This window comes from Astatotilapia calliptera, chromosome 15, assembly GCF_900246225.1.
Source record: "Astatotilapia calliptera chromosome 15, fAstCal1.2, whole genome shotgun sequence".
Classification (NCBI taxonomy): domain Eukaryota; kingdom Metazoa; phylum Chordata; class Actinopteri; order Cichliformes; family Cichlidae; genus Astatotilapia; species Astatotilapia calliptera.
The window spans coordinates 36,521,429-36,549,157 of NC_039316.1; the positions used below are offsets into that span (position 1 = coordinate 36,521,429).

Genomic DNA, 27,729 nt, shown 5'->3' on the forward strand with positions numbered 1-27,729 from the left:
GTCTATATGATATTCACCTGTCAGCCACAAGTAGGCTGTTTATTCATTTCATTAAATTTTCATTCAATAATGAATGAAACTAGTGATTGAGACCACAAAATTATCAGTAAAGCATTTACTGAGAAGGTAAATAAAAAAAACATCTGTCTTTTATATACGGTTCATGTTACAGAGCAGACAAACACTGAAGGTTCAGACAGATGGAGTCTCGACTCTTAATATTTTATTACGTACACCTTGCTGGTACTGGACTAGATCCCCTTTACCTGCCTTCATTCTTCATGGTGCAACAAGATGCTGGAAACATTTCTCAGATATTTTGGCCCATGTTGACATGATAGCATCACACAGCTGCTGCTGCTTTGTTGGACATCTTTCATGAGATGCTCCTGTTGTACCTCACTCCAAACAGGCTCTACTGGTGTGTGATGGCTGCAGCTACAGCCATACAGTGGTAATATCTACCAAACATCAGGGTGTTTTTTGTCTGCTGATCAGCCACCATTTATTTCCCCTTTGTCTCTTTAGGCAGGTCTGCTTGTTTGAGTTTGTATTATTGGGTGTCATCAGCTTTTGAGTAGAGTTCTGTTACTTTGACCTCTTCTATGGGCCCAAGATTTAGATTTCTCTGCATAATTTAACCACGTTTGTGTTTGGGTTAAACAAAAAGACGGTCCATCACATGGTGACTGTGGAGGCCATCCGAGTACAGTAAACTCAGTTTTGTAACATGGTGGTTATCCTGCTTTCATGTTGTTTTTATGCTTAATTCTGCCATCTGAATGTTGCAGTAGGAAATCAGACTCAGAAGAACAGGCAGCATTTTTTCTTCTTTTCCCTGGTTTTGGTGGCTCTGTGTTAATTGTAGCCTCAGTTTCCTGTTGTTAGCTGACAGGAGCGAAGCCTGCTGTGTAGCACATCTGCATCAAGGTTTGCCATACTGTGCACTGACAGATGCCTTTCTGCATACTTTGGCTGTAACAAGTGGTTATTCCAGTTAATCATGTCTAGAGTTTCTGTCATGTGATTGGCTAAATAGATATTTTTATGAATGTGCAGTATAGGTGCACCTAAAGACTGACAAGAATGGAAGGAAACTACGTACAGTTAGTGTACTGGAGGCATTATAAGAGAATCATAAAGAATTCTGCCTTAAACTCATTGGGAAAATTTATTAAGAGCAAAACAGCCGAATGAGATGACAAGAGGTTCTAGTGATTCTAAGAATTTACTTTATTTCTCTGTGACCAAGGAAATGAATGATTATTTAAATTGGAATAGCAGTTTGTAGGACGCTGAAGTGCTGGTTAATACAATACCCCCTCCACTGCTGGATGGCCAGAACAGCTGCTCTGTGGATTAAACTGCAAGCTAATAAGCTCACAGTGATAATGTTCACATGCAAACAGGTAGACTGCACAATTTTAGTTTACCCGTTAGTCTATTAACATTAAAACAACCTATTAAAGTTTTTTTCATGTAATTCAGAAAATCATAGCAGCACAAAGCTATCACGAGTCACCCAGAAAAAGCAATCATCTTGATGATGGTACCTTAAACAAATCAGAGGGTCACGATAGTATAATTAGTCATGTTTTGGATCCTGAATATAAAACTGTTATGTCAGTGTAGACTCACCTGAGTAGCATTGTTAGAGGCCACTAGCATGAACCAGCAGGCAAAACTGCAAAAAGCTTCCAGCGCTGCAAACATCGGTTTAACGCTGACATGTCATGAAACAACCAAACAAACGAAATAATGATTTCTTTATTTGTCAATTTTATTTTCAATTTGTACTTTTAAACACAATTTAATAAATAAAGCACAGCGGATGGGATACACCATGCAAACATTATTTTCTACAACATAAAACACGTTTTTGAACCAACTCAACAACTCTGTTACACAGTTCTGCGTTCAGGTGCTGTACATGATAGTAGCTCCACGACTGCCCATTAAGTTTTATATTTTATCTTTTCCCCATGTACAGATAGGAAGGAAGGAAGAGGAACTAACACGGTCTCACCACCCCCCCCTTCAGGCAAATATAAACAGTTTTCCCAGCTTGGTACAATGAGGAGATGTCTACGTGGGTGATGGAGGTGCAAGATAAGAGGGGCTGAAGATAAGAACGAGGAAAGAGCAAAAAGACTGGAAACGAGTGGCTGATGGGAGAATCTGTGATTTGACCAAAGCATTTAAAATCTTCCCTTCCTCTTTTCTTCTTTGTGCGCGATCAAATGCTTAAGCTACAACAGCATAAGGAGGGGACAATCGTGCCTGTGCTGCATACACAAACATTACCGCGAAAGAACATGAAACCTGGTGTAGGTTGGAACCAAACCCACCCTGAGTGACTGGACACTGGACCGGGATGGACTAGGCGAGTCCACAGAAATGTGCGATAACTGACAGATGATATCAGCTCTGATCTTTCAAAGGTTATGTAACCTGTTGTGTTTGTTTACTGAAAGCGCCTCAAGCAAACTGCAGAGGTCTTTTTAGTAAGGTGTTTACATTATGCTTAAGGATTCTAAATTAATTCTTAATTAATTTAGAATACTTGTTTTTGTATTGCACAAACCAAGAAACGCCACATAGACAGATCTGCATGGACTCAGACATTTGAGCTTGGAGCTAAATCAGGTAATTGTATGCAAATACTTAATTTTTGCTAATTAAACTTCAAAAGAACCAAATAATAAGAAATAAAATCAAAGTGTTGCATTGTATATTGTATATCATATCCTCTTAATCCTGCAAAGAAGTAGTATGCAGTATTAATTGACTATGTTCTGCAGGTTGCAGAAGGAACACCTAATTTAGGGGAACATATAGCCTGCATGGAGAATCCCCTCGCAGCACAGAGAGACAACGGTAAGTGCTTTAAGTTGGAAGTGCAACCAAACTAAACCAAGACTTGTTCTGTGCCTACCAGCCTACTAACTTGGCATGTTTTAGGAGCACCAGGTGAGACAAAAGGAGCCAATGGCAATAGGGTCTCTCTGTACACAGATCAGTGAATACACACCTGCATAATTACATATACACAAAGAAAACCAGGACATAACGTAAAGTGGAAAAGAAATAAGAAAGTTGGAGATAAACATGTACACAATTTACTCATTTATTGAAAACAAGCGGTCAGACGTCTGTCAGGACTCTGCAAGCTTCTTATTAGGTTTGGGCTCCTGTACAGAAGTCCCTCTGGTCACCCCAAGAAAAAGTTACAAGAAAATCGCAGAGAAAGCCTGAAAACTGTTCCTTCATCTTATCGCTCTGTGCAGGTCCGTCTCTCCATAGGTGTCCGCGGGGTGGAGGGGTGGGTATGATGTGTGTGGTGAGTGTTTGGGGCGAAGACAGTCATTTACAGATGAGTCGTCTTTGCTCAGTGCATTTCTCTGTTGTGATCCAAACTTTATTTTCAAGAGCTCTGATAACAACAAGAATATAAGACGGGCTGCGTTTAGTGAACAGGGCATCAGTTTGGTTAGGAGCTGACAGTTACAGAGACAAATACCTGGTTCATCTATTTCTCCTTGTGAAGAGCTTCTATGAAGGCTTCAAGTTTCTCCTGGATCTCACGAACTTTCTCTGCAGAGAAGCAAACGGTGGGTTTGTTAAGAGAACAGAATCGTCAGCAAACACAAAATTAGCTGGCAATAACTTCAGTAACTTTAAAATTGTTTGTCCTCCACTAATAAAAGAAACCACAGAGGTAAAGTTAATATATTACTGGGAACACGTCATACTTTTTAATCTCCGAGGACCTGGCGTCCATGTATGTGGACATTACACTTTGGGTTGTCTAGACCAAAATAATAAATTTTGCTCTACAAGGGCCTGATATCCACTTATGAGGATGTTATACTGCCACTGTTCTATTGAAATTTGAAGCAAATGTCCTCCTACGGGGATCTTATTTTTCTCAGAAACAAAAATGAGGTGAAAAGAAAAGAAAAGAAAAGAAAATCACATCATTCTTTGTTTTTACATTCATCAGGTCCCAATCAGCCCAAATAGCAAAGAGAAATTAAAAATGAATGCCATGAAAGAGTTCAGGTCTTAGGAGGTTAATAACACAGTAAAGTAACATGTTACTGTATGAAATTGAGTAATTAAAATGACCTCCTAAGACCCGAACTCTTCCACGGCATGCATTTTTAATTTCTCTTTGATATTTGGTCACATTGGGTCCCAATGAATGTAAAAACAAAGAATTACCAGAATTTTTTTTTTACATTATTTTTAAGAAAAATAAGAGCCACATATGAGGATATTAGTTTAAAATTTTAGAGCCTTGTAGAGCAAAATTCTGTATTTTGGTCAAAATAACCCAAAATGTGATGTCCACATATGGCCTGGTCCTAGGAGGTTAAAGTTACAATTATGTTGTTACTTGTGTCGAGTAGTTCTTCAGTTATCAGCATGTCAGGCAGACAGAAAGCAAATAAATAGAATGTAAAAAACAACATGAGCTGATTTCAGTTCATGACGATGTTATAATATTTATTTATTGTGATTTGCCTGCCACAGAGAAAAAACCCCACTTAAAGTTTTGTACATTATTTTTACAAGAGCACAACAATGAAGTTCAAACTGCATCCAGGACAGAAACAACCACATTATTACTGCTAACACAAACTCAGCTCTTTGCAACCATCTGCACAGACAGCATGCTAACACAGAGTGACCCAAGAACCCAGAGTGATGCTGAAGCTGACTGTATGCTGACACCAGCCCAGCAGCCAGAGCCTGAACTTAACATAACAAAGGCAGTGATGACCAATCTGGACTTTAAGCCTCCGTTTCTACCTGTTCATGTTTCTAAGGTAGAATCACTGTGAAGATTGCTTTAAAGTCTCTCTGTGAATGTGTTCATCTTTGCGTTGTGTTACTGGCTTTGTGTTCATACTTAAATACTAAGAGAAAGTACGTACGTGTCCTCGTTAGGATGGGGATTTGTGTTGGCGTGTGGAGATGTGACCTGAGATTTATACAGTGAACTGGTAATTATGCCACTTTGGCTTTCAGATCATCGTACATGTGAGGAACATAACAGTAATTAATGAGTTGTGTGACGAGTAATTAAATAACGTACTGCATTACTGTTAAAAAAAAGTAGCAGCTAATGAATTCAGCTTTTGTTGAGTAATACAAGTTATCTGATTTGTCTTTCTCTGTTACATATACAAAAACTATAACTATGTGGACAAATACTGAGCTTTTATTTGCTTGCAGAACTTTACTGTGATTTCCTGTGCATCAGCCAATTTTCTTTAAAAACTGAGAATTTGATTTCTGCAGCTTTTGCAGTTAAGAAAACACTAAAATGTCAGTAAACAGAACCAGGATGAGGTGGAGGTTTAATAAATCTGCTCTCATTCCTGTGATATACCTCTACAGTTAGACACTTCAACACATTCTCCACCAATACACCAGATGGTCCCCTCTGACAGTGACAGCAAAACCTCAAGGCAGGCCTCCTTCGCACATCATGATGACGGCTTGCGTACCCATTCCCGGTTAGCACGGACCACATCAAAGCTCTCGCTCCCCCTCCCCTTTTAAAAAAAAAAAAAAATACTATGTACCTTCAGGGCAGACACGAAGAGAGACACCGTAACAACAACATTTCACATCAATGGGGGTCTACTGAAGAAATAGTCACTCACTTCTTTTCGTGATTAAACTCCTATTGTCCTGAGACTGCGTAAGACGAGCAATCCTTCCACCCAACGTGTACTGTCACACGAGATGAGCGAGCCGTCTAAAGCGGACTTAATTGCTGATTAAACAGTGGTGGAAGGAAGTCTGCGGGCCAGCGCGGGAGAAAAGGAAGCCGTGGCTTGCGATGCCAGCTGTACCTCCAGGCCCGGCTGGCTGGCTGCGCAGCTTCTCTGTCACCCTTGTTAATCTGTCTGGATCTCCCCCAAGCACAAACTCAAACATGAGCTCTGAAAAACAAACTAGCAGTGCACTATATTGATCAGTCAGCGGCAAAGAGATCCAGAGACGAACCATTGTCGATTGTTTTCCTACGAGGCAGGCCGCAGAAAACACGGCTTTTAAAAGACTTTTAAAGAAGATAAATCACTGAGGCTTGGACCCCGGAGCAACAGTGACCAAAGTGTCCATTTCACATCAGTACAAAAGTGATAACTGCGTGCGTGCTTTGCAGTGAAACTAAATATCACACTCAGGCGCTTGTTTGCAGCCCCCCCTTTGAAGGGAGCATGGCTGCTTAGGTATCCTTTCCTTGATTGATGGGAAGAGAAACAGTTGTTGGGAGAGATGAAGGCACGCCCACACTTATGTCCTACAAAACTGAAAACTGGCAAAGCTGAGAAGTCCTGGATTACAAAAATAACCTAAAAAAAAAAACAAAAAAAAAAAAACAGACACACACACACACACACACAGGTAGGCAGAACTGAGAAAAACTGACTGACAGCCAGAAAAGCTTGGCTGTGAGACGCACACACCACCCAAATGTCTTGAAAACCAGCAAGCGCTGCACAGTCATGTCACCTCCACCTTTTTTCACCTTCCCACACATTTACCGCTGGCAGGTGGCAGGGAAAAAAAACGAAGGAAAAAAATCCCCGGCCTTTGATACTCCGTTAACACACTCGGGCAAAATGGCAGGGCGTTAGGGGGAGATTACAACACCTAATGGAGGCATTAAAGGGGGCCTGTCGAGGTGCACGCTGACAAGTCGCTGCAGCAGGTGTGGGGCTGAATGAAACCTAAACCTCTGGTATGCCATTCGAACACGCAGCGCACAACAAGGCACGGCTCAAAGGCTGCTCGCAGAGTTTGGCTTCACAGGCTGTGTGTCCTGACCACAGGACAACATAACTCAATCCGACCCAATAAGAACGGGATTAGCAACATCTGTCCGACGTGAAGAAAGAGATGGGAGTTATGGGGTGAAGGGGGAGGTGAGGGGGTTTTGGCTGGTGTGAGGAAAGGAGGATACTGGCTGTCAGATCATCAAAAACTTGGGAAATCCCCTGGCTCAAGCTTCAAAGCTTTGCAGTGGGTTTAGATGTGGCTGATGATAAGGTGCTCTATAGAGCTTCAGCATTTCAAATATAGACTGCTTAGCACAGGTCAAACATTAAGGATCCTTTCCAGCTACCAGGCAGAGATTCTGAGCTCTGCTAGCTCACTGGAGGCAGCAGTGGTCTAGAGGTGAGATTAGGGGGTTTGCGATAAAGAAAAGACACTAGTCTAATTTCCCGAACCGCCTGAGAAAGCTTACACTGGGAGGGTGAAATCCACTCTTCTATAACACCTGCTGCTGAGGCAACTGAAAACCCATCACTCATCCAGTGGACCACAGTATTATCTAACTCCTATCAAGTTAAGTAGATGTCATTACTATTCAGGTGTATTTAGAGAATAATAGTGGTAGAGAGCTGCTGAATGCAACTCTTTTTCGCTGCCTTGGGGGCGAAACGGTAATTTGCCGGTCACCATTATATTTTGGAAATATTCGACAATGGCTTGTTACTGCATTACAAATGCTATTCAAACTTTATTTTAAGACTCTGACATCTGGGCCTGTAGGGAAGCTGTCAGAGCTGGTTTGGTTGATTATGTTGTGAAAGGGTTACAGGCTTCACGCCGACAGTTTGTTTACTCTGTTACAAATTCATTGACGGGTTTGTAAACTTAAAGCTTTTACCTGTGATTCTGCTTAATGTTTACGCAGAGACAATGTTCAGCCCGCTTACTGGTCAGGACGGGAGCAACAAAAGTAAACACAGGAAGCAGGTGCTGTGTTCTGGACTATTGGACAGCATGAAGAATTTACATTTACAGCTAGTTGCTAGCCCATAGAGATCTTTAGCTTGCCTCATCCCAGAACAAGAAGCTGTTTTTAGCTCATACTTACAATGTACACCTGGTAGTTGTTCAGATCGAGGTCGGAGCACGTTCACACCATAAACGAACCGCTCCGGAGACCCTCCGAAGGGTCTCAGTGCGGCTGTTCTGGTTAGCACCCGAGTGTGATTACTGTCTTTACCTCTACGCAAATGAACTGCACCGAAGAGGAAAACAAACCAGTTCGATTTAAGCAGACTAAACACCACAGACGTGAAAACACCTGACACATGGAATAGCAGGAAAGCACTCTGATAAAACAGGCTGGTTGCTTGTAAAGTTAGATCCGTGTAAAAAAAACCAAAAGCATACATGAAGTGTAATGGCTTCAGGTAGACTGTAGCGGAGTTTGCAGTAAAGCAAAACGTTGATTTATGAAGTAACTTGCTGTAATTCATCAGTTCCACTTGCAGCCATGCTCAATTAGCTGTACATCAAATAGCCATATATATTTTATTTAGACTAGATGTAGATCAAAGGAGCAAAGCCCATTTACCATTCTCTTAAAGCAGGATGCTTAACGACTTTAAAATGAGCAGCTTTCAGGAGCCCAGGAGGACACGGGTGGATGTGAATGGCATCTTTCAGAACAGCCAATATTTTCTGTGGATAGAAACTGTGAGGAACAGATATTTATTCCCTCCTTTACCATCTGTTTGCTACCAAAGGACCGGATAAAAAAAAAAAAAAAAAGGCCACAACAAGGCTTTCTTTTCACCGTCCTGTGGAAACGCAACAAAAAAAAGTGGACAGAGTCACCATTGCCTGTTCCACACTGAGCAGTGGGAGTAGCGATCTAAAACTCAATTTAAGCGCCTGTTTACCTAAGAGATGAGCCTCAAAACACATTCATTCAACCGCTCACCCCTTTATCTGGTCATGAATATTCCCATAATCCTCTGGCCTCTATCCCAGAGGCCCCTTCTTTAAGATGCTTGGTGGTGTGTGGGTTACCAAGTGTGGAGGGACTAGCAGACTAAAAGAAAGACAGGGGAGCCTTTTCCGTAAATCCTCTTTTTCAAGGCCTTCCCTCGGCTGATCTCCACATGAAATGATATCTCATTCACTCTCACTCTGTAGAAACTCCTAAGCCTGCCATGGCTGAACTGCTGGCAGAAGGACTGATCCCGAAAGCCTTTAATTGACCTGTAATTAGACTGTGTGGCCCTGCTGGACAAGTAGCCACCACAGAGGAGAGAGAAAAAGACCTGGGGGAACTGCAACTTACTGTGAAGAAGGAGGGGAAAAAACCTAATCCCCTTCCTCTGGGATGTGGTCACTCTTCTTCATTCAATGTGAAAGGGAGGGAGCAGTGAAGAAAAGATGGCTGTCGTGAAAAAAGTGGCGACAGAAAGATTTCGCTGGATGAGTTTGGCGCCAAGGTTCAGGCTTCTTTCGCATGCCGCTCTGACAGGAGAGCAACAGTTTGCAGAACGGCCACTGGAGAGAGTGGCGTGGGGGCTTGGTTCCTGTCCCAGCCTGTCATCATTCACGAAGAAACTTTTTATAGCTCATGACTGCCAAGGTCATAGTGTAGGTGGGGACAGCGAATATTTAACTCTCTGGCCTTTCCTTCTCCGAAAGCTGATCTCTTAATGTAACAAACAGAAAAGCCATTTTCCTCAGCATGCTATTGCTTGATTTGTCACTAAATCTGGATAGTCACGCTATAACAGAAACTGGTCCATGGGAGACCCCGGGAGTGCCGGTATGTCAACAGCCCTAACGCCATGTCAGTGACAGAGCAATGAATCAGCCCTCGCACTTGAGTCTCTTATCTAGAAAACAGATGCCTGTGAGAACGCAGTTTAACCTGGGGAAAGACACAGAGTGGTCTGAACAGGTCAAAACGTGGGGTCAGCCAAAGGGCAGTCTAAATAAAAACAGCAAAATGCTTTGAAAAGAGCCAGGTGATGACTGCTGGTCAGACTTTTAGTGCAAAAGATTGTAAAACTGGGGACAAATTTGGAATAAATTTGCATTTTCGATGGCTTTAACTCTACGGTACATAACAGACATATTAAAAATATATCAGGAAATTCTATAAAACAAGTCTGAGACAGTAAATCTGCTCATGACTCATGGTGTAAATCACAGCTCGTCAGGAGTAGACGTTTTCCGAGACTCACCTCGTGCACTCAAATGGAGGCCAGTTGTGAGGCTAAGTGGCAATCAATCACGAGGATCCACATGAGCCCGGGGATGTGAAGCAGAGTCTGGCTAAACTGATATCTTGTCATGATTCCTCAAAGAAACTCCCCTGCACTGAATCAGCCACAGGTGTGCGGCTAAGGTTAACTGCCAATGAACTCTGCATTAAGCACATGCAAGTAAGACGGGGCCAGCGTTCCTCATCCCTTTTCCACCCTCAGGTAAATACATGCTTCCAGCTGCTCTGGACTCCACACACCTTATATCGATATAACACCGGAAAGACAGAAAACGCCTAAAATACCTTTGAGCCACAAAAACTTGGTAACTTAGTGAACTGCAGGTGTTTTACCTGCAAAGATGGAGAAAGTAGCACCGTTTCCTCTTTTAGTTTACAAGTATTCTTGTAAAATACGCTGCTCGAGAATCCCTTTTATTTATAAAAAAACACTTATGCAAAGCAGCCGGCATAATAGATTTTTTGGAAACCTAATGATTTCATATTTGCGCCTGTTTAGTTGGACCATTTCCTTGCAAGCTCTCCAATCAATCCTACATTACTTTTATAATAGTATAATGGAAACAAAATGCATCATATTGGCAACAAATCTCTCGCATTTGCACCACATTTTTATTTTGCTATACTGCAACACAGAATCCACAACAATAAAAATCCATTATAAAAAACAAAAACAGAAAACTACACCATGTGCTGTTTTAAACTGCCTACAAGAGAGAGCGTATGGTTTTCCTATTACCTCATTTTAAACAGCACCTGATGTCAGAGCTTGGTGTGTGCATGTGTGTGAGTGACACGGCGATCAGTGGGAATGGCTCCCCGGTGGCCAAACTGTGCTGGGAACATGTGAACAGAAGCCTTGCTTTTCCCTCCCATCACCACACATCTTTCTCTTTCCTATTTTCCCACACTTAACTCTCTCTTTCCCTGAGGGGAATGAGAGATGGCTTCACAATCTCCTTCATTTTTCCCCCTTTTTTTGTTTGCATCACCACTTCCATCATCACCTCTTGCCTGGTTGTCATCTAAAGCACGCAGCTTTTTTTCCTGCTTCTGTAGTCCATTTGATTTATTCACAGATCTTCTATCTAGGGAGGATATTTCCAAGCAGACAAACGGGTGTTACGACGCTGTGGTCTGAATAATGCAGTCCAAAGATTAACAACAAACTGAATAACACTGGAGCTGTTTCAATGAATGAAACTCAATTTTTTAATCTTGTACTGCTTGCGTTTCTTCCTCTTTTTCTAAATTAAACGGTGATGCAAAGGTAATTAAGTCCTCTGTCTAACCCTGTTTAAACAAATGCTCATGACTAATGATCAGCAATAACAACAGCTTGTCAATCATATGATGGGCATGCCTGTGTGTGCACAAGTGTGTGTGTGCAAAACAAAGATTCCTGGTGCTTGACATGGGAGGATGGATAGATGGATGCGCCAGAGTGCAGGAAGGAAGCGAGAAGTCAGCGAGGAATAAAGGGGAAGAGACAGATGATGGGAAAGTGGAAAGAGAAACAGGTCTTGACTTTGGTAAACGGTGGCAGCTGGCTGGTGGGAGAGCTTTGATAACAAGAAAAGAAAGAGCACAATGAAAGAGAAACCAGTAATACACAGCAGTTGGAAAAAACTGTTGATGGTATTATAGCTGGAAGTAACAGAAAGGAGACTTGAAGAAACAGTTAAGCCGAGCAAAGGTAACGAGGGAGTAACTGAAGAAGCAATCCACTTTATTGTGGTAGGAAGTTCAAGCTAGACAGTTTCAAAAATTACCTTGAAAAACAAGACAAGACGCGTTGAAAATCAGCTGGCATTTATGTAAAGATAGCTAGTCTTATTAACCACTCAAAACGCAATTGTGAACCACTATTCATACACACACACACACACACACACACACACACACACACACACACACACACACACACACACGGAGCTATTTGGAGTTCAGGAGGAGGAGAGGGGGAGCTGGGAATCAAACCAACAACCTTTTGATTGCTAGGCATCCTGAACAACGGCTGCTCTCCGTATGACAACAGCAACAATCAGCGAATATTACGGGGAAATAAAACTCCCTCTAATAAAGCAGATATTATGGAAAAACATCTTAGTCTCTCTTCACTTGTACTTTACTGAACAAGTGAACAAAGAGAGCTGTCAAAATGTGGAAAAACCAAAAAGGATTTACAGATATCTGATTGTGCCTCACAACAGAAAAGCAGTAAGTCCCACAACATTTACCAAACAACATGAAATGAAATACACAAAGTACTGCTTCATATTTGCCAGTGTTATGACAACTTCTAGATCTACTGTTGGTGTACTTGATGCTCCCAAGGAGAAAATGAATCATCTGGCAGTGACTCTGCAGTCTGAGGTTTCCTTCTTTGTGGGGGGAAGAAAAAAAAAAAACCTACTTGTAACACTAATAAGACTCCCGGTTTACAAAACCACACTTCTGACTAGTGTAGATGCATTCAGAGGCAATTAGAGTTAAGGCAGGATACCACAAACAGCTACACACGTCTGATTGGTGATCAGATATATACAAAACACAAACGTAGTACACACAGTAGGTGGGAGGTGACAAGAAGCTTTATACTATGTAGTTGCCAGTGGACCAAAAAAAAAAAAAAGCTTTGTTAATAAGTGAGGACTAACATTTAAGAAAAAAATAGGAGTGCAGAAAAGTCTGTCTGCAAAATCACTGGTCACTGTAGAGCATGGGTGTCAAACATAAAGCCCTGATACCGAACTTCGTCTGACAAAGATGAATCCAGCCAATGGGAAGCTTCAGAAAAAGGTGAAAGAGGGCATACAGTTTGGACTTTTAACTTTTCACAAGTTTTACAGCTTTTCCTACTGATGACCTCCCCCAAGGCCATTCATACTGGACCAAAGTATTTAAGTAATAGAGTGAAGTAATTGATTTTTTATATATTAAGATATCTCAGGAATTAAATGTGTCGTTTAACTTATTCACACTGTCAGAAGAGGGAGTCAGATCTGGGTTGTGGAGGCAGCAGTTTAAACTCAAACATTCCTCATCCCAGCCAGCTGAGGGACATAATCTCTTCAGCCTTTCCTGGGAATGCCAGAGGGGAGAGTCCCAGTTGGACATGTTCAAACCCCTCACCACACACATTCTGACAGTTCCTAGACAGACGTCTGAACCACTGCAGCACGGTCCTTCTGATTTGCTGGAGTAACAGCTCTGAGTTCCTCTCTCTGAGCCCAGGCACCGTTTCTGCTGCTTGTATCTGTAATATTGTCTTGGTCGGCCGTAAAAAAACCCCCAAAAAAAACAAAAAACAATATAGTGGCAGTTCTGTCTTCACAACAGCAGATCAGTACAGAGGCCACATCACTGCAAACACTACACAGAACTGCCTGTAAATCTCAGGTTCCACTGTACCCTTGCTTCTGAACAAGACCCTGAAACAGTTGAATTTGTCCACTTGGGGCAGCAACTCATATTTAAACCTGAAGTGGGCACTCACCCTTTTTCGGTTGAGAGCCATGGTACACGCTGCAAGAGTGTGAGCTTGTGGTTGCCATTCAATGAAGCCACCAGGCCCACATCCTCAGCAAAAAAGACAACCCGAGATCCTGAAATCTGGAAGGTGCTGGGTTTCATGAATATAGTCAGTGACAAAGGGCAGCCCTAGAGGATTCAAACACCCGCTGGGAAAGAGTGTGGAAATGCTGTGTTCTGAATGCAGTTGTACAGAGATTAAAAATTATTCATGGAAATTTCATAACTGGTGAGTGTTTTGGCCAATTCCTTGCTGGCTGTGATTTGACAACTTGCAGTATCAATAGCATAAAAAGTATGAAACCGTGGTAGAATCTGCTGAAATGGGAAACTGTCGTTCAGCTGTGGACATCGTGGCAGCTGTGTTTATTGTAAATGTTCTCATTCTGAATAAAAAGACACCTCTGACCGTGTGCCATTGTAGTTTGACATAAAAACATAGTTGAGGAAAAAGCTAGTTAAGCATCTTTAATGATTGTTTGTGTGCAGATCTGGAAATATGTCTAATTCTAAACAAGCTTCAATAGCAGCAGCATTAATTCCTAATGAATTATGACCTTAAAGTCATAAAGAAAAGCAACAGAAGCACCGCAAATCTTTGTACAAGCAACAGCAGCAACAGCATGCCACCACCCTCTGCTCCCCTCTCTTCTGAATGAGGGAACATGTGCACACAACACCTTAAGATGATACGTCATCCCTTACAGCAGGGGAGAACAGAGGAGCACTTCTCAATGAGCCTTCCCTAATCACTCTGGAGGAAGCTGCTCAAAAGAGGACGAGGGGGAGGAGATGAAAGGAAACGAAGTGAGCGTGAGGCTGAGAGGGCATTCCGCTGAGCAAGCCCAGACAACCACAGCCTCATTGTGTTCGGCTTCCACGCGAGAAAAAGGAGAAAGTGACTGCATGTGCAAACACGCAAACACTTCACACATTAGCACTGTTTTCAGAGCACCTTCTGTTGACACCTTTCATTCCACGACCCTCAGCTAACCCTCGCGTCACAAAAGCTCAAATCCATAATTTTCCACACGCTCTTGCATTTATCAGAGCCAATGAGCCTGCTGCTGAGGAGATGAACTTAATGTAAAAGGTTATTCGGTCCCAGGTGTTCATCTGAATCGACCCCTCCCAAAATGTGTCAGCAACCAAAGTGTGAGACTGATTGATTTTGTTGTCCAAGCAGCGTGAAATGCCTAACTTCCCGTGTAGTGACAATCATGAGCTGTCAACATGGATTCAAACTTTAAAAAAGGAAAGAAAGACTAAATGTGTTTTATCATTTCATCTCAAAACAGTCAAACACATTTGTGGTGAACACTGTAATCAATTATTCAGAAGTTTTACGTTTAAAGCAGAGATGCTCAGTCTTGTACAAAGGAATAACAGACAATAAGTTCACAAAAAAGATATCAAAGAGTGATCAAATACATTTAGAAAAATCAAAAAATCCCCCCCAAAAATCCCAAATAACAGATCCCAGAGTAGTCATGCATCGCTAGCAAAGCTGAGCAATACATTTTTTTGTGCTTAAAAACGCCACTGCAGCATGTTCATAGATAGAGTCTAGTCAGTGTTCTGTTAATGGCTTATTTAATGAGTCACAAATACACAACAGTGGCAGTACAGACATACTGCAGTTTCATTACTGTTTACGTTCAAGTTCTGCCATGATGGCTAACACTGGATTGGTGGGTCTACTGTGACTTTTTGAGTTGGAAATCGAGTTGAGGGGGGCGTTGCAGATGAAAATACCACCTGGGAACTTGGAAATTCAACCGTAATGACCAAATCTGAAATATATTATTACAAACAACCATGACCAGGTTTTAAACTCGCCAACTAACCTATTAAAAATAAATAAATAGGGATGTAATACTGTATGTTGAAAAAACCCATCCATTTGTGGAGAAATATGAGTTTTTAATCTTGGGACTGAAAATATTTTGGGGAAAGTAGAAAGGAGGTGCAAATGTGCATTTCTATTTATATATTCAGGGACCAGTGCACTGTGTGCACGTTCTTCAACAATCTGACAAGGTAGATAAAAAGCCACCAATGTGGGAGTGACTGCTGGAATCTGCTCCTTCCTGTTCCAAAACAGCCAAACTGGCTCTAGGAAGAAATAAAAAACTGTTCCACCTTCCATTTACACACCGGATTTCGATTTGTGGACACTGCAAGCAAAGCAGTATCTATTATTGTATGATCTACTCTGCAACATAAAGCGCCTTGAGGTGACCGTTGTTGTGATTTGGCGCTATATAAATAAAATTGAATTGAATTGAACTGCAGATGTGTGGTGAAATAACGAGTCTGCATTTATACTAATAATAGTATCAGATGATTTTTTTTAAGTATAAAAACGCATGAATACACATGAAGACACATGAATACACTAAACTCAATGTTAACATAAACATTAAACACCAACTCCTTGAACAGATCTGTGTGTTACAACTGACAAATATCTCACACAAAACAAAGTGCTGACATAGAAAAATGGTGCAAACTCACGACATTAAATACGACATTCACGGCTTGATAAAATAAAAGCAATCCTTGAAACAATGTGGTACAGTGCGCTGTCTATAATCAGCCACCACAGTAGCTCTAACAAGCACAGACACATGCAAACACACTCAAACACATACACACTGCACTACGTTTCTATGAGGGTCAATGAAGCAGCCAAGCGACAGCCCAGTGGTCTCCTAAGAGGGCTCTGCCTGCACATTAGGCCTGGGCTTTGCTCCAGAGACGGCACTGTGCCATACAGCTGGTCCGGCACACGCTGACAAACACACACACACCCCTGCTTTGCAGCGTACTATTAATTAACAGAGTTTTCATGCTCTCCCTCACGCACACACCTGACCTGTATTTGTAACCCGAGTGATCGTAGGTCTGTCTGCGAGTAGGGGCAAATACGAGTTTAACAGCAGTCCACCCCTGGAAGCGCATTTCTGCTTTTAAGTGTGTTTATCTTTTCTAATGTCTCCCATCTCTCCCACTTTCTCTCCTCTCTAACCAGAGAGGCTATAAAGGTGAAGGTGAGCCCTCCTCTGAGATTTGCCCATTGTGTTTTTCTTTCCCTCTGCCAAGGGAGAAAAGTGATAGACAGGATCAGGTGGATAGATTTTAACAGAGGCAGTGAAATAGTGTCACAATGACCCAGGGAGTTGGAGCCAGGTTAAAAAAAAAAATAGCTGGATCAAGTAGCCTATGGTATCAGCTGGCTGACCTGTGGGGTCAGGCCATAGTTTGGGCCTGAGGCAATCTGACCTGTTGTTTCTAAAAGGTCTGGAGAATGAAGGAGAAACGATATTGCAAAGAAAAGATGATTTCATGATTGATGGAACTACATTGAATAAGGCTGTTTCACACAGATGCAGACAAAAAAAAAACAAACAAAAATCTTCTCCTGTCGAGAACTGCATGTTTCGGAAGGAACCATGTGTGATTCCTATCATGTGTTCTTAAATGTAGTAACCGCCTGATGTTGCTAAAGACAGATTTAGGGTCTCCTAACAGCGGAAATGTCCTTAAAAGTACAAAGTAATCACTACCTGATACTTCTAATTAAGAATGCTTAAGTTGGGTTTTATTAATTATGCTTTGCCATGTCCAGTTACTATATTTGCACGAGTGAAAAGCTTCTGCAAAGGAAACCTTTATGATGAGCCTTTCAGTTAAAAAAGGAACCAAAAAAAAAAAAAAAAGAAGAAATCTTTGCCCAGAGGAGATTGAGGCATGTCACCAACTCAGCCCATAAGCCACGTGGTTCAGTCTAGACTCAAGGACCCACATACCCACACACTTAGGTCTAGGCTGTGTTACACCGAATGCCCTGCGCAAAGTGTCCGACAGCTAATGACCCAGATCCTCCACTCACCTACTAACTCAACCTGACAGACTGACAAAGCTCAAACTCTGGAACATACATTTTATTAGCAGGAGGAAAAGAAAAAAAATTGACATCACTGTAAAATTAGGGCTGCAAAAGGGCGGCGTGCTGTGAGGTACATTTCCAGCAGACTGCAATATTAGGCTGGAATGTTAGTTATGAGTTACAACAAAATAAGTGGTGTTATATTTCAGTCGGCAGTAGAGATAGGAGTGAAGGGAGTGAGATATGAGGAGTAAAATGCAATAAAGAAAACTGCATCTCATGGTCAGTGGTTCATGGTGACTCACAGAGCATTTTATTCTGTTTACATTTACGTTCATTATACCTTCAAATTACAATAAACAGATTTGTTTTTCCTGATGTCAAAATTCCCATCTGACCCTCCAAATGATGGCTGCTTGTATTGATGCAGATTTAAAGAGTGAAGTAAACACTTCACTACAAATAATTCATAAAGAAACAAAATAAATGTGTGTGCATGCACAGGTGTGGTCCTACACTACATGGTTTCTTAAGAAATTCCAGACACACTCCTACATCTATTAGTGAGGACAGTCTTTCCAGATGGAAAGTGGGGATGTCATGTTTGGAAAAGTTTATGGATCCACTTGCCTTATAGAATTTGCAAGGCCAGGCAGGTCTAGACATGGCTGACGGTGTGTGGAATGGAGAGGGGGCTCTGTGACAGAAAAACCCTCAGCAAAAACCTCCGTGTGTGTTTCTGTCTTCTCTGAGTGCCTCTTAATGTAGCATGACTATGCCTACTTAAATACTGTACATGTGGTCTGCTGTTGTTTACATGGAAGGTAATAAAAGCACTAATGTGTTTTTGACAATCAGAGCTTACATGCAACATATGAAAGTCAACAAAATCTAAAAGAAGTTGACAGGAGAATGATTCCTGCAAAAACTGACTTCACTCTAATGTGTGTATTTGAGGCACGTATTGTTCTTTAAACTCTGAGATCATGCAGGCATTTGCAGTGTTTTAACACTGTGCTTTGACTTGGATTAAATGTGAGAAAATTACAACTTAAAGGCAAGTGTGTCTAAATTGTTGTGTACTTCTGTGGTGACAGGAACAGTCATTATGCATGCGCATGCTCGTGTGTGTGTCACAGATACTTCTGAAATGGCAGCAAGCCATGTGTGCCACTTTGCAAACACAAACTGCTTAGCAAGCAGAGCTTCTCTGAATAAGACCAATGCTGGAGAAGACTCATTGCACCAGCTTTTAATTAAGAGCCTTCAAAAGGCTGACAGGTAAAAATTAGCAGATATATCGGTCCACCCCCGAGAAAAGTTTCCCAAAACTCACTTACAGAGGAGATACAGCACATGTGCACTGCGTCGCTGTAGGAACAGAGTGTCTTATTTTGTAATTAACATCAGTACGAATTACTTTTGAGAACGAGTCATTTTATTTGCAAAAACATCTGTGCTTAAGCAAGAGCAGTTTCCTCAAAATTACAGAAGGAAAGGAGGAGATGGGTCAATCATTAATAATCAGTTCTTGCTAGAGTCCAAGTGAACACTTGTGCAAAATTTAAAGGAACTCCCAGTAGGCGTTGAAGAGATTATGTGCACAAGATTAAAAATCTCTTCTGGGGTTGTGTCAGGAAGGGCGTACCACGTAAAACACAGCCAAATTAAACGGGCAGAGCTAGGCGCTGTGGTTACCCCTTATCAGATTGCTGAAAACAGCTGCTTCTTTTTTTAAATAAAAAGTATAAATTTAAATACACTTCTATTATTTAGCTAATGTCTTAATTTCTTTGCTTATTTAAGCTTAATGTGAGAGCATCTATGGTGCGTGTTGTCATTTATATTAACCTACTGTTACTTGATGACGACTGATATAGATGAATTAACCTCAGCGATTTCTCCAACTCTTTTTAGTTTTAAAATGAGAAGCAGTTTTATTAAACTGAACTATTGCCTGAGCTCCTCTCCATCTCTACTCCTCAAAGACTCAGCATCTCTTTTTATATCCAATCATGTATTTGAACCTATTACTAATTCAATAAATTAGTTCTGAAATGTTCCACGTGATGCGTTTTTAAGAAACACAAAACTTTTCTGGTCTTTTCTGTTATTCTGTTTCCCCCGTTTGAACTTCTCATTGCTGTAAAAAATAAGCTTACATATAAATAAATATTCCTTTAAATAATGTTCTTCTGCTTGAACAATTCATTTGTACGTCTTTGTACATTTTTCAAATAGAAACAGCTTTAAATGCTTTACAAATATTTTCTGTCTGCTTTTACCTACTTCTTAGAGAGCATCCTATTTTCTAGGCAACTGAAAACAGGCCTTTTTAGCCGGCCTGTACTGTTAGCTTAACTTAAATGCAATAATACTGCCATACTGGACTAATCAATATAAATTCCTGAAGCATCACTGCCACCTACTGATGACTCTAGGATTTTATAGAATGGATCCACGTGCTTAATATAACGTAGTTGACCTGAGTGGTCAAAGTAAGATATGCATACAGTACGGTGCAAAGGTTTTAGGCAGGTGTGGGGAAAAAAAAAGAGAAAGTTTTCAGCCGAGTTCCTTCAAAAACTGTGTGCAAGTGTATCAAGAAGAATTGATGCTGTCTTGAAGGCAAAGGGTCGCTACACCAAATATTGATTTCATTTAGATTTCTCTTTTGTTCATTCACTGCATTTTGTTGATTGATGAAAATAAATGATTAACACTCATTCTTTGTTTACAGCATTTTTTTTTCTTACCTGGCTAAAACGTTTGCACATTACTGTATATAATATCTGATAGTGTAGTAGGTTAGCATGCAAACTACTGTGACGTTGAGTTAAGAACTGTGAAGCTTAAATAGGAACAATCAGACTCAGCAGGTGTTTCTTTATAGCCTTTGTGTATCTGCAGTGTATTTTCTGCTCTGCAAGTGTTTGTGTGTCTTACTGAGATCCTCAGCCAGCTGGACTCGGCGGCCAGTTATGAGTTGGGTCTTCTTTTCCATGTCTTCTCCAAAGTCATCCAACACTTCCTTCACGTTTTTCTCCAATCGGCGCACTGGCGAGCACGGACACAGAGACAGATACACAAGAAACAATAATAATCAATGCCTGGCCCAACAACAATGAAATGCACTTTTCTGTCGATCTTTTGTTTTGATGAATCAAGTTATGAAAACACTTTATAATAATTAAAAAGACTCGGAGAAGGACTGTCACTCTCACATTTGTCTTTACTTTATAGATAATCTGGATAACTACTGGAACCTTGCTAAAGGATATAAAAATCACTAAGCCCAACAATGAAAGTGCAGAGACGACTTCAGTCAAACATTTCTAACCAACAGTGAAATCTGATCTCAGTATCAGCTTTGGGGATGGCGTGCAACTAGATTCACTGCACTGCATTTTTCACATGTTTCACACAAAGTACCACTGATGGAACAACTTACTCCACCAGGAGGGAAAAAATCAAAAGGAGGAAGTAAAATTCCTGCCAATAACCTGTTGGTTTTACAAAAAGATACAAGAAAAACAAACCCACAGAAATGACAACTACAAGGCTGAAATCATTAAAAATAGAAGGTTTGATATTCTATAGTTTTACCTTTGTTCCATAAATAGCTACAACTGCTGTTATGGAAATAACATAGCCCCCAGCCCCAGTCCACAGTGCTCACCTTCAGTGTTGGTAAGTTGCTGTCGTAGAGTGTTGGCTGTTATAACCAGCATCCTCTGTATCCTCCAAAACAGCACCACATCATTGCACTCCAACTGCAGAAACAAACAGGGATATCACATTTTTATTTTTTATTTTTGGCCTGGGACAGACACAAATCAAGGGTGTGTACCCGCTAGGTCTTCCGCCTTCAGTACACAGGGTGCCCCAGAGTAAAGTTACATTTTTTCCAAACTAACCCTGACCTCAGGTGAAACTGCATAAATACATAAAAAAAAATAAAAGACAACTCTTTCTACTTACCTCAGAGTCAACAAAGTGTCTCTGGTAGTAGTAGAAACCCCTCTTGCAGAGGTTGCAGTGTGACAGTGCCTTCTGTAAGAAGTGTCGCCGATAAAGCTGATGCCACGTATCCTTGATCTGAGCAAGTATGGAAATATTTCACCAGTTAACAGAGGCCAAACATAAGTGCCAGGTATTGCTGTTACAAAAAAAATGTTTGGAATAATCCGTTCCATCTCACCAGCATCGGGTCAACTTCTACACTCCGTGCCTCCAGGTTCTTCCGTACTGTGGTGACTTCATCATTAGCCAGGTAAGCCGTGTGCTCATCGTGCAGCTTCAGCAGGCGGTCCAGCTCATTTTTTGTTTCATTCCGAATATGCTGCAAGGTTTAGAAAAGCAAGTCTTCACTTCAAGGAGCATTTGAATGTAAAATATTACATATTTATATGTAAGCTCTACAGTGTGGATGGAATTAGACCATTGTGTAAGGTGATAGCTTTTATTGATCTTCCACTTCACAGCTTCAAAGCTCCTTATAAAAACTACTGCACCATCACAACTATGACTTCTGAGGAAATCCTGCAATTCTGACCTGATCTGGTGTACGATTCTTCCAACTCAGCCACCTCTCCTTCCAGTCTGGGCCCACCATGTCTTTGATTACTGATTCAGCTGCAGGTCGAGAGCAAAGAGCAAAACAGAACAAAATTAAATCATACGTCAGAAAAAACAGCATGCCTCATTGTGGCAGCAAAAGCACCACAAAAGCATGATCACCTAAAACCTGGTCAGGACAGGTGTGTGACTGATGTCTGGGACAAAAGTAAGAACCTGAAACTGTGTTGATGTGATTCCAACTAAAAACCAAAACTACAAAGAACCATAAAAGTCTACAAATGTTTTTGTGTGGTTAAGACTGCGAGGAGAGTTTTAACATATGATCCTATCATAGCCAACGTACTGTCTTTGAGGCGTGACTGCAGGGTTTCCTCCATGAACTGGATTGCTGCATCCCACTGGGGCTTGTCTGTGATGGAGCGGTCTTCGAGGGCATTGTGCTGAATCACCCTCTGACACAACCACACACAGAGGTACAAAAAACACATTCCACTTGTTAGCATCAGTGCTTCTTTGCATCACGACTACATTCTCTATGCTGATGGCATCTCATCATGAAATTCTGTCTGCTCTGGGAGCTTCAATAAACAAGTGTGCACTTTCTGCTTGTGAGGGTATTTTACTGTGTGTTTACCAGGCTGTCCAGGGCCCTCTCATTCCACTTATGCCTCTTGATACTGTCATCCTTCACAGCCTCCTTCAACTTGTCAAAAATGTCATCCTGGTCTTTGCCTTTGTATTCAGCCATGAAGCGGGCAAACTCCTCCTGCAGTGTCTCCCAGGCAATCTGACAGGGGCAAAGTATGCAAAATATAAGGAGGGAAAAGGGGCTATTAGAATAAAGCCACTGCTGGATTTAATTGTTTTTACAAGTTCTACAGTCTGTGTTAATCGAGTTAGAGTCAAGATACTCATAAAAAAAACAACACACAGCAAAAAGAAAAGAAATACTAAACAATAGAATATGACAGTGAACTAGGGCTGTGCAATATGACCAAAATCTCACATCCCGATATAAGACATCTATCGTCCGATAACGATATAAATCACAAAAATGTAACATTTTTTTTGTAAATTCTGTGAATCTCTGGCGGCTCGACTTGCGTGAAATGTTTCCAGCTGGGCGTTGTGTAGCTGGAGTCGAGTTTTTTTAACCGATGCATGAAACGATACATTTTTAGACATAAGTTGTAACGGCCGCCGTTTTCTTTGTGAGTATTTATTACACGGCGTGCTGCGGGGAAAAGCCTGTTCTAACGTTTGAGTCTAAGGTCTATTTTTTAGCACCCGACGGCTCTTTTTTGCTTCTCATCCATAAACTCTGCATACTCTTTCACGTGATTCAGTTTATTTTGAAAAGTCTCAACAGGATCTTGAGCTTTATTGTGAAAGGTTTATGTGGAAAATAAACAAGCGGACACGTGACGCGATGGAGTTACCGTTGTTGTTGCTAACGACAACGCATAAATACAGGCGCTTGTCTGTCCGTAGTGTGGTTATATTAAATATAAGAGAAAGAGAGAACTTTAAGAAATTAATATAGCCACTACAGTGACCATCAAAACGAAAAAATATTGCAGTAAACAGTTTATTTTTGCGACACCACGAAACAAACGATAGCGTAAAATTAAACATAGACATTTTTATATCGTCATCCGATATATATCGTTATATCAAACAGCCCTACAGTGAACTCACCAAAATGTAATAAAAAAATTCTTAAAATAACAACAATCACTTTAACTGAATGAATCATGATATGAGCTGACTAATAAAGCAAGTGTGCTGCACCTCCAGTGCTTTGTGCGGGAGCTGCTTGTCAGTCCACTGTTTGAGCTTGATGTCTACAGTGGTGTTAAAGGTACCAGAGTCCATTGTTTGGGCAGCAGGCAGGTAGATGTTCTCAATTACATGGGTGGAAACACGTTCCCACAGCTTTTTCTGTAGAATAGATTCCCTACAAGAAGGAAAAAAAACAAGTCAGTTCTGAAAGAGATGTGCGCCGACTTGTACCAAACTTTGTAGCTCAATAACTCTAACCCATGTTAAGATCTTGAAGATTTGGATTATCACTTTTAGTTACAGATAGAAGACAGACAAAAACACAAAAAGAGTGCTTTGGACCAAGGTGTCCAGCTGAGTGCAGTTAAGTCGTCAGCCGGAGCAGGAAAACAATGAGCAAAGAGGGACGCTCGACTGTAAACTCCAACATCTATACTATGACCCTGTTAAAAGCTAACAGCATCCACACTCTCCACAGCGACGCAGAACAAAACCCAGGATTCCCCCGAGTCCCAAATCCCGCTGAGACCAGGGAAGCGTTGCACTTATCTCATTTATCATAAACGCACAGCCATATTTCATTAGGTCCCCTTTTGTTCCAGCTAGCACTCCTCACTGTCAATAAGAGCCATTTCCAATAATGCTGGCTGGCTGCTGGCTGGCTAACAGGGCCACCCCTGCTCCTGTCCATGGGCCATTCATCAGATTATTGATCAGAGAAAACTGATGCCACGCACACAGGCGATTCCCACAACAGCATGCATAGATCTCATTTAAGCAAGGTTTTACTCATTGTGGTATTCACATACAGCTACATGCAGACAAAGATCTGCTTTTTAGCTCATGGCTGGTTAAGTACTAATGCACATTTTAACACTGCTCTTTCCCCATAACATGAAATATCATTCACCTCACAAACAACTAAAACTAACAAAGTCACTGAAATGATGGTGAGACCAACTAAAGAATAATAAATCATGATGTTAGTTCAAGAGGAACTTACCAGTGTTGTGGAGTCACCTGACTCAAACTAATAACTTCATCCAAGATTTCATTTTTAGCCTTTTCAAACAGTTCATTCTGCAAAAAGATTAAATACTACATTAAAAACCTTTAATGTAATTTTAAATTACATTATGCAATTTTAACATATTAATAAACTCTTATTTCTTAAGGACATTTTTTTAAAAAAACACAAATGTAATTTATAAAATATCCATCACTAATGAGCAAGCTTGCTTTTATAAAGAACTATGTGAGAGTTCAAAGAAATGGCTGTTTGTGTTTCCTACCCTGTCCAGCTCTCTTAGACGAGGGTAGTTGTTCTTCCATTCTGTCTCCAGGTTGAATCGTGAAGCTGGTTAAAGCAGGGATCATGAAAAGGAATATTTAAACAAACATTTTCAACTTCAATATGAACAAATTTCAATCTTACGTGGTTTAAAATCACTGCACACCTGAATGACCCACAGGAAATAAACAAATAATCCTGATAAGAGAACTAACTGGTAAAAACTTCCATAACGACAGTAATGCAATTGTTGGTTTAGTGATAAAACCTCTAAATAAAGAGCAACTACTGTTATCATCGATTACATCCACACAGTTCTAAAGAGGGACCATCAGCATTCAGACTGGATGGATTGTATGAAAACTGTTTTGTACCTGATGAGGGTCACTTAGTCTGAGATGTTGTGATTTAATAAAATAGTAGTAGGTGAGACAGTGTGCAGAGGCTATAATATATTTTTAAACAGTCTTACACATGAAACGTGACATTATAATTTTAATATAGACGGCAACATCATAAAGCTCCAACAGACCCTAATCATCAAATTATCTAGTGCTCATTCTTCTGCCTGGCTGAAACTGAACACTTAAATCTTTCTTTCTTTTTCACCATGGAGATTATGCTCCATCCTTTGACAGATCTCGATCATCATCAAGCAATGAGCCTATACAGAGAGAGCCTGGCCTTTTCTCACATAGCATGATATGACGGCAGCCTTCAGTCACCAGATGGTGTTTATTCTCTAATAACAGGGGATGAGGGTTTTGCACACTTACTCTCCCTAACTGGTCTCTGGGGAGGAGGGAAGATGGGGCCAATCACACAATTTTATCAAAAGTCAGAGTTTTACCTCTCGCGTATGCACACAGAGACACACTAGCACACTGAGCTTCTTGCCCCTTTCCACAGCTCCCTACCCACAGTGGAGATTAGGCTAATTGCTGGTTTGTGGAGATGTGGTGGCGCCAAGAATGGAGGATGGAAGTTGGCTGCATGTGATTTGATGGGATATGGATCGATGCTCAACACAATGGACCTATGGGATGTGAAGTCTCATGGCCATAAATCTCTTATGCTGTTAGCAATGAGCTTGAGACTGTCTAGACTAATTGTAGTTGGAAGTCAAGACAGAGGGGGTGGAAAAGTATGGCAGAGTGGCTGAGGAAAGCCAATATAGGGAGACTGAAAAGAGTAAGATCAGCTACTCCTTTTACTGTTAATCCTAACATGCCTATTCACATTATTAACATGCACATCACTGCAAACAGATCTGACCATATAAATGTTTCATTGCAAACAACCAATCTATATGAATCAATTGGTTCTTTATAGGATAAAATTAAATGCTGAAGGTGCTGTCATACCTTTGAAGACATCAGCTTGTTGCTCTACAGACTCCCGCACCATCTTCCAGAAGCAGTCAGCGACGGCCAGACTCAAGTTCTTTGTAGTCACCTGGTGAGCTTTCAGCATGCCGTCCCTAGTTGTGCACACAAATTATTTCTCAACTCTGGAATTACTTATTTGATGAACTTTTAGAAGCTGCATATTAGATGGTATAACTTGCCTGAGTAACCTAGAGTTCTGAAAGAAGTCCTCTTCATAGTCTTTGATGGAGTCTATGCTTTCAGCACTGCTTCCTGGACACAAGCAATTAGCAATAAAAAGTATGAGCAAATAATTTAACATAAATTAGCGACTATTCTATGCAATGCTGTGTGTTACATAATGTATTTCTATCAAATAGTGGCCGAGTCTTTTATTTAGCCCAAAGGCAGAAGGCCTTTATTTGAGAGCAAGCTTGTACTAAATGTAGCCTTCATTTAGTAGAATACGTGTCATGCTCATGTAGGAAGGCTTGCTGCTCTGCTCCAGTTCGCAATTTAAAAATTACTGCATTTGCATTACTGCATTTCTCTGAATGCATCACAGAAAACAATGACTTCCTTATGGCAAAGATGAATGAGACACCTTGTGATTCCCTGCACATGTTCTTTGTTTTAACAGCAGGCATCCCTGAATGCTTTCTGCTTTCCTCACATAGGGAGGGTCATCTACCTGGCTACCTACTTCACCTGCTGTTTAGTTAAGCTAAAGTGGAGATAAAACATTTTAAAACAAATTTCTCTATGGAAATGTGACATTATTGACCTAAAAGTCATCATTAAGGGACACAAAAATAAATGTAGCATGCTGGAGTTCACAGTAGTGGACGTCACCTTTTCCTGTTACAACAGCAAAGTAGCCCAGGGCTTTCATGGGAAACAGCTTGCCTTCCACTATTTGCTGAATCTGAAAAAGAAGATGGCAAAAAAAACCAAAAGACAAATATGACTGAAATTCTCTATTCTGTTGTGTGCACACTGTTTTCTGAAACCAGGTGCTGACTTGCCAAGAAAATCTGGTTAAACTGTAAGGATTTAGCGCCCTCTTGTGGTGTAGTTGCAAATAGCTCTAATCACACTGCAATAATTGCATGACGAATCAACATGATCACTTTTAAGAAGTCATTTTAACACGATGAACAACAATGTCATGATAATGTTTTTTTCAGGTGTCAAGAATCATTAGGCAGACCTGTATTTT

At 40.9% G+C, this 27,729-nt stretch overlaps 1 protein-coding gene across 4 annotated transcripts in view; it reads right to left on the reverse strand.

The window, feature by feature from the left end:
- Positions 1–3,111: 3,111 nt before the first annotated feature.
- The window catches only part of opa1 (OPA1 mitochondrial dynamin like GTPase), a 34,341-nt gene continuing 9,723 nt past the window's right edge, over positions 3,112–27,729 (reverse strand). For all 4 annotated transcript variants that reach the window (XM_026194566.1, XM_026194567.1, XM_026194568.1 and 1 more), the window contains 15 exons: positions 27,363–27,435; positions 26,711–26,783; positions 26,508–26,623; positions 25,145–25,209; positions 24,856–24,932; positions 23,862–24,027; positions 22,705–22,857; positions 22,414–22,522; positions 22,045–22,124; positions 21,691–21,831; positions 21,471–21,587; positions 21,169–21,262; positions 20,436–20,546; positions 3,521–3,594; positions 3,112–3,433 (listed from right to left, as the gene is read on the reverse strand). In XM_026194566.1, coding sequence (XP_026050351.1) covers positions 3,530–3,594; positions 20,436–20,546; positions 21,169–21,262; positions 21,471–21,587; positions 21,691–21,831; positions 22,045–22,124; positions 22,414–22,522; positions 22,705–22,857; positions 23,862–24,027; positions 24,856–24,932; positions 25,145–25,209; positions 26,508–26,623; positions 26,711–26,783; positions 27,363–27,435 — 1,440 coding nt within the window. In that variant the 3' untranslated portion in view covers positions 3,112–3,433; positions 3,521–3,529. The remainder of the gene's footprint in view (positions 3,434–3,520; positions 3,595–20,435; positions 20,547–21,168; positions 21,263–21,470; positions 21,588–21,690; positions 21,832–22,044; positions 22,125–22,413; positions 22,523–22,704; positions 22,858–23,861; positions 24,028–24,855; positions 24,933–25,144; positions 25,210–26,507; positions 26,624–26,710; positions 26,784–27,362; positions 27,436–27,729) is intronic.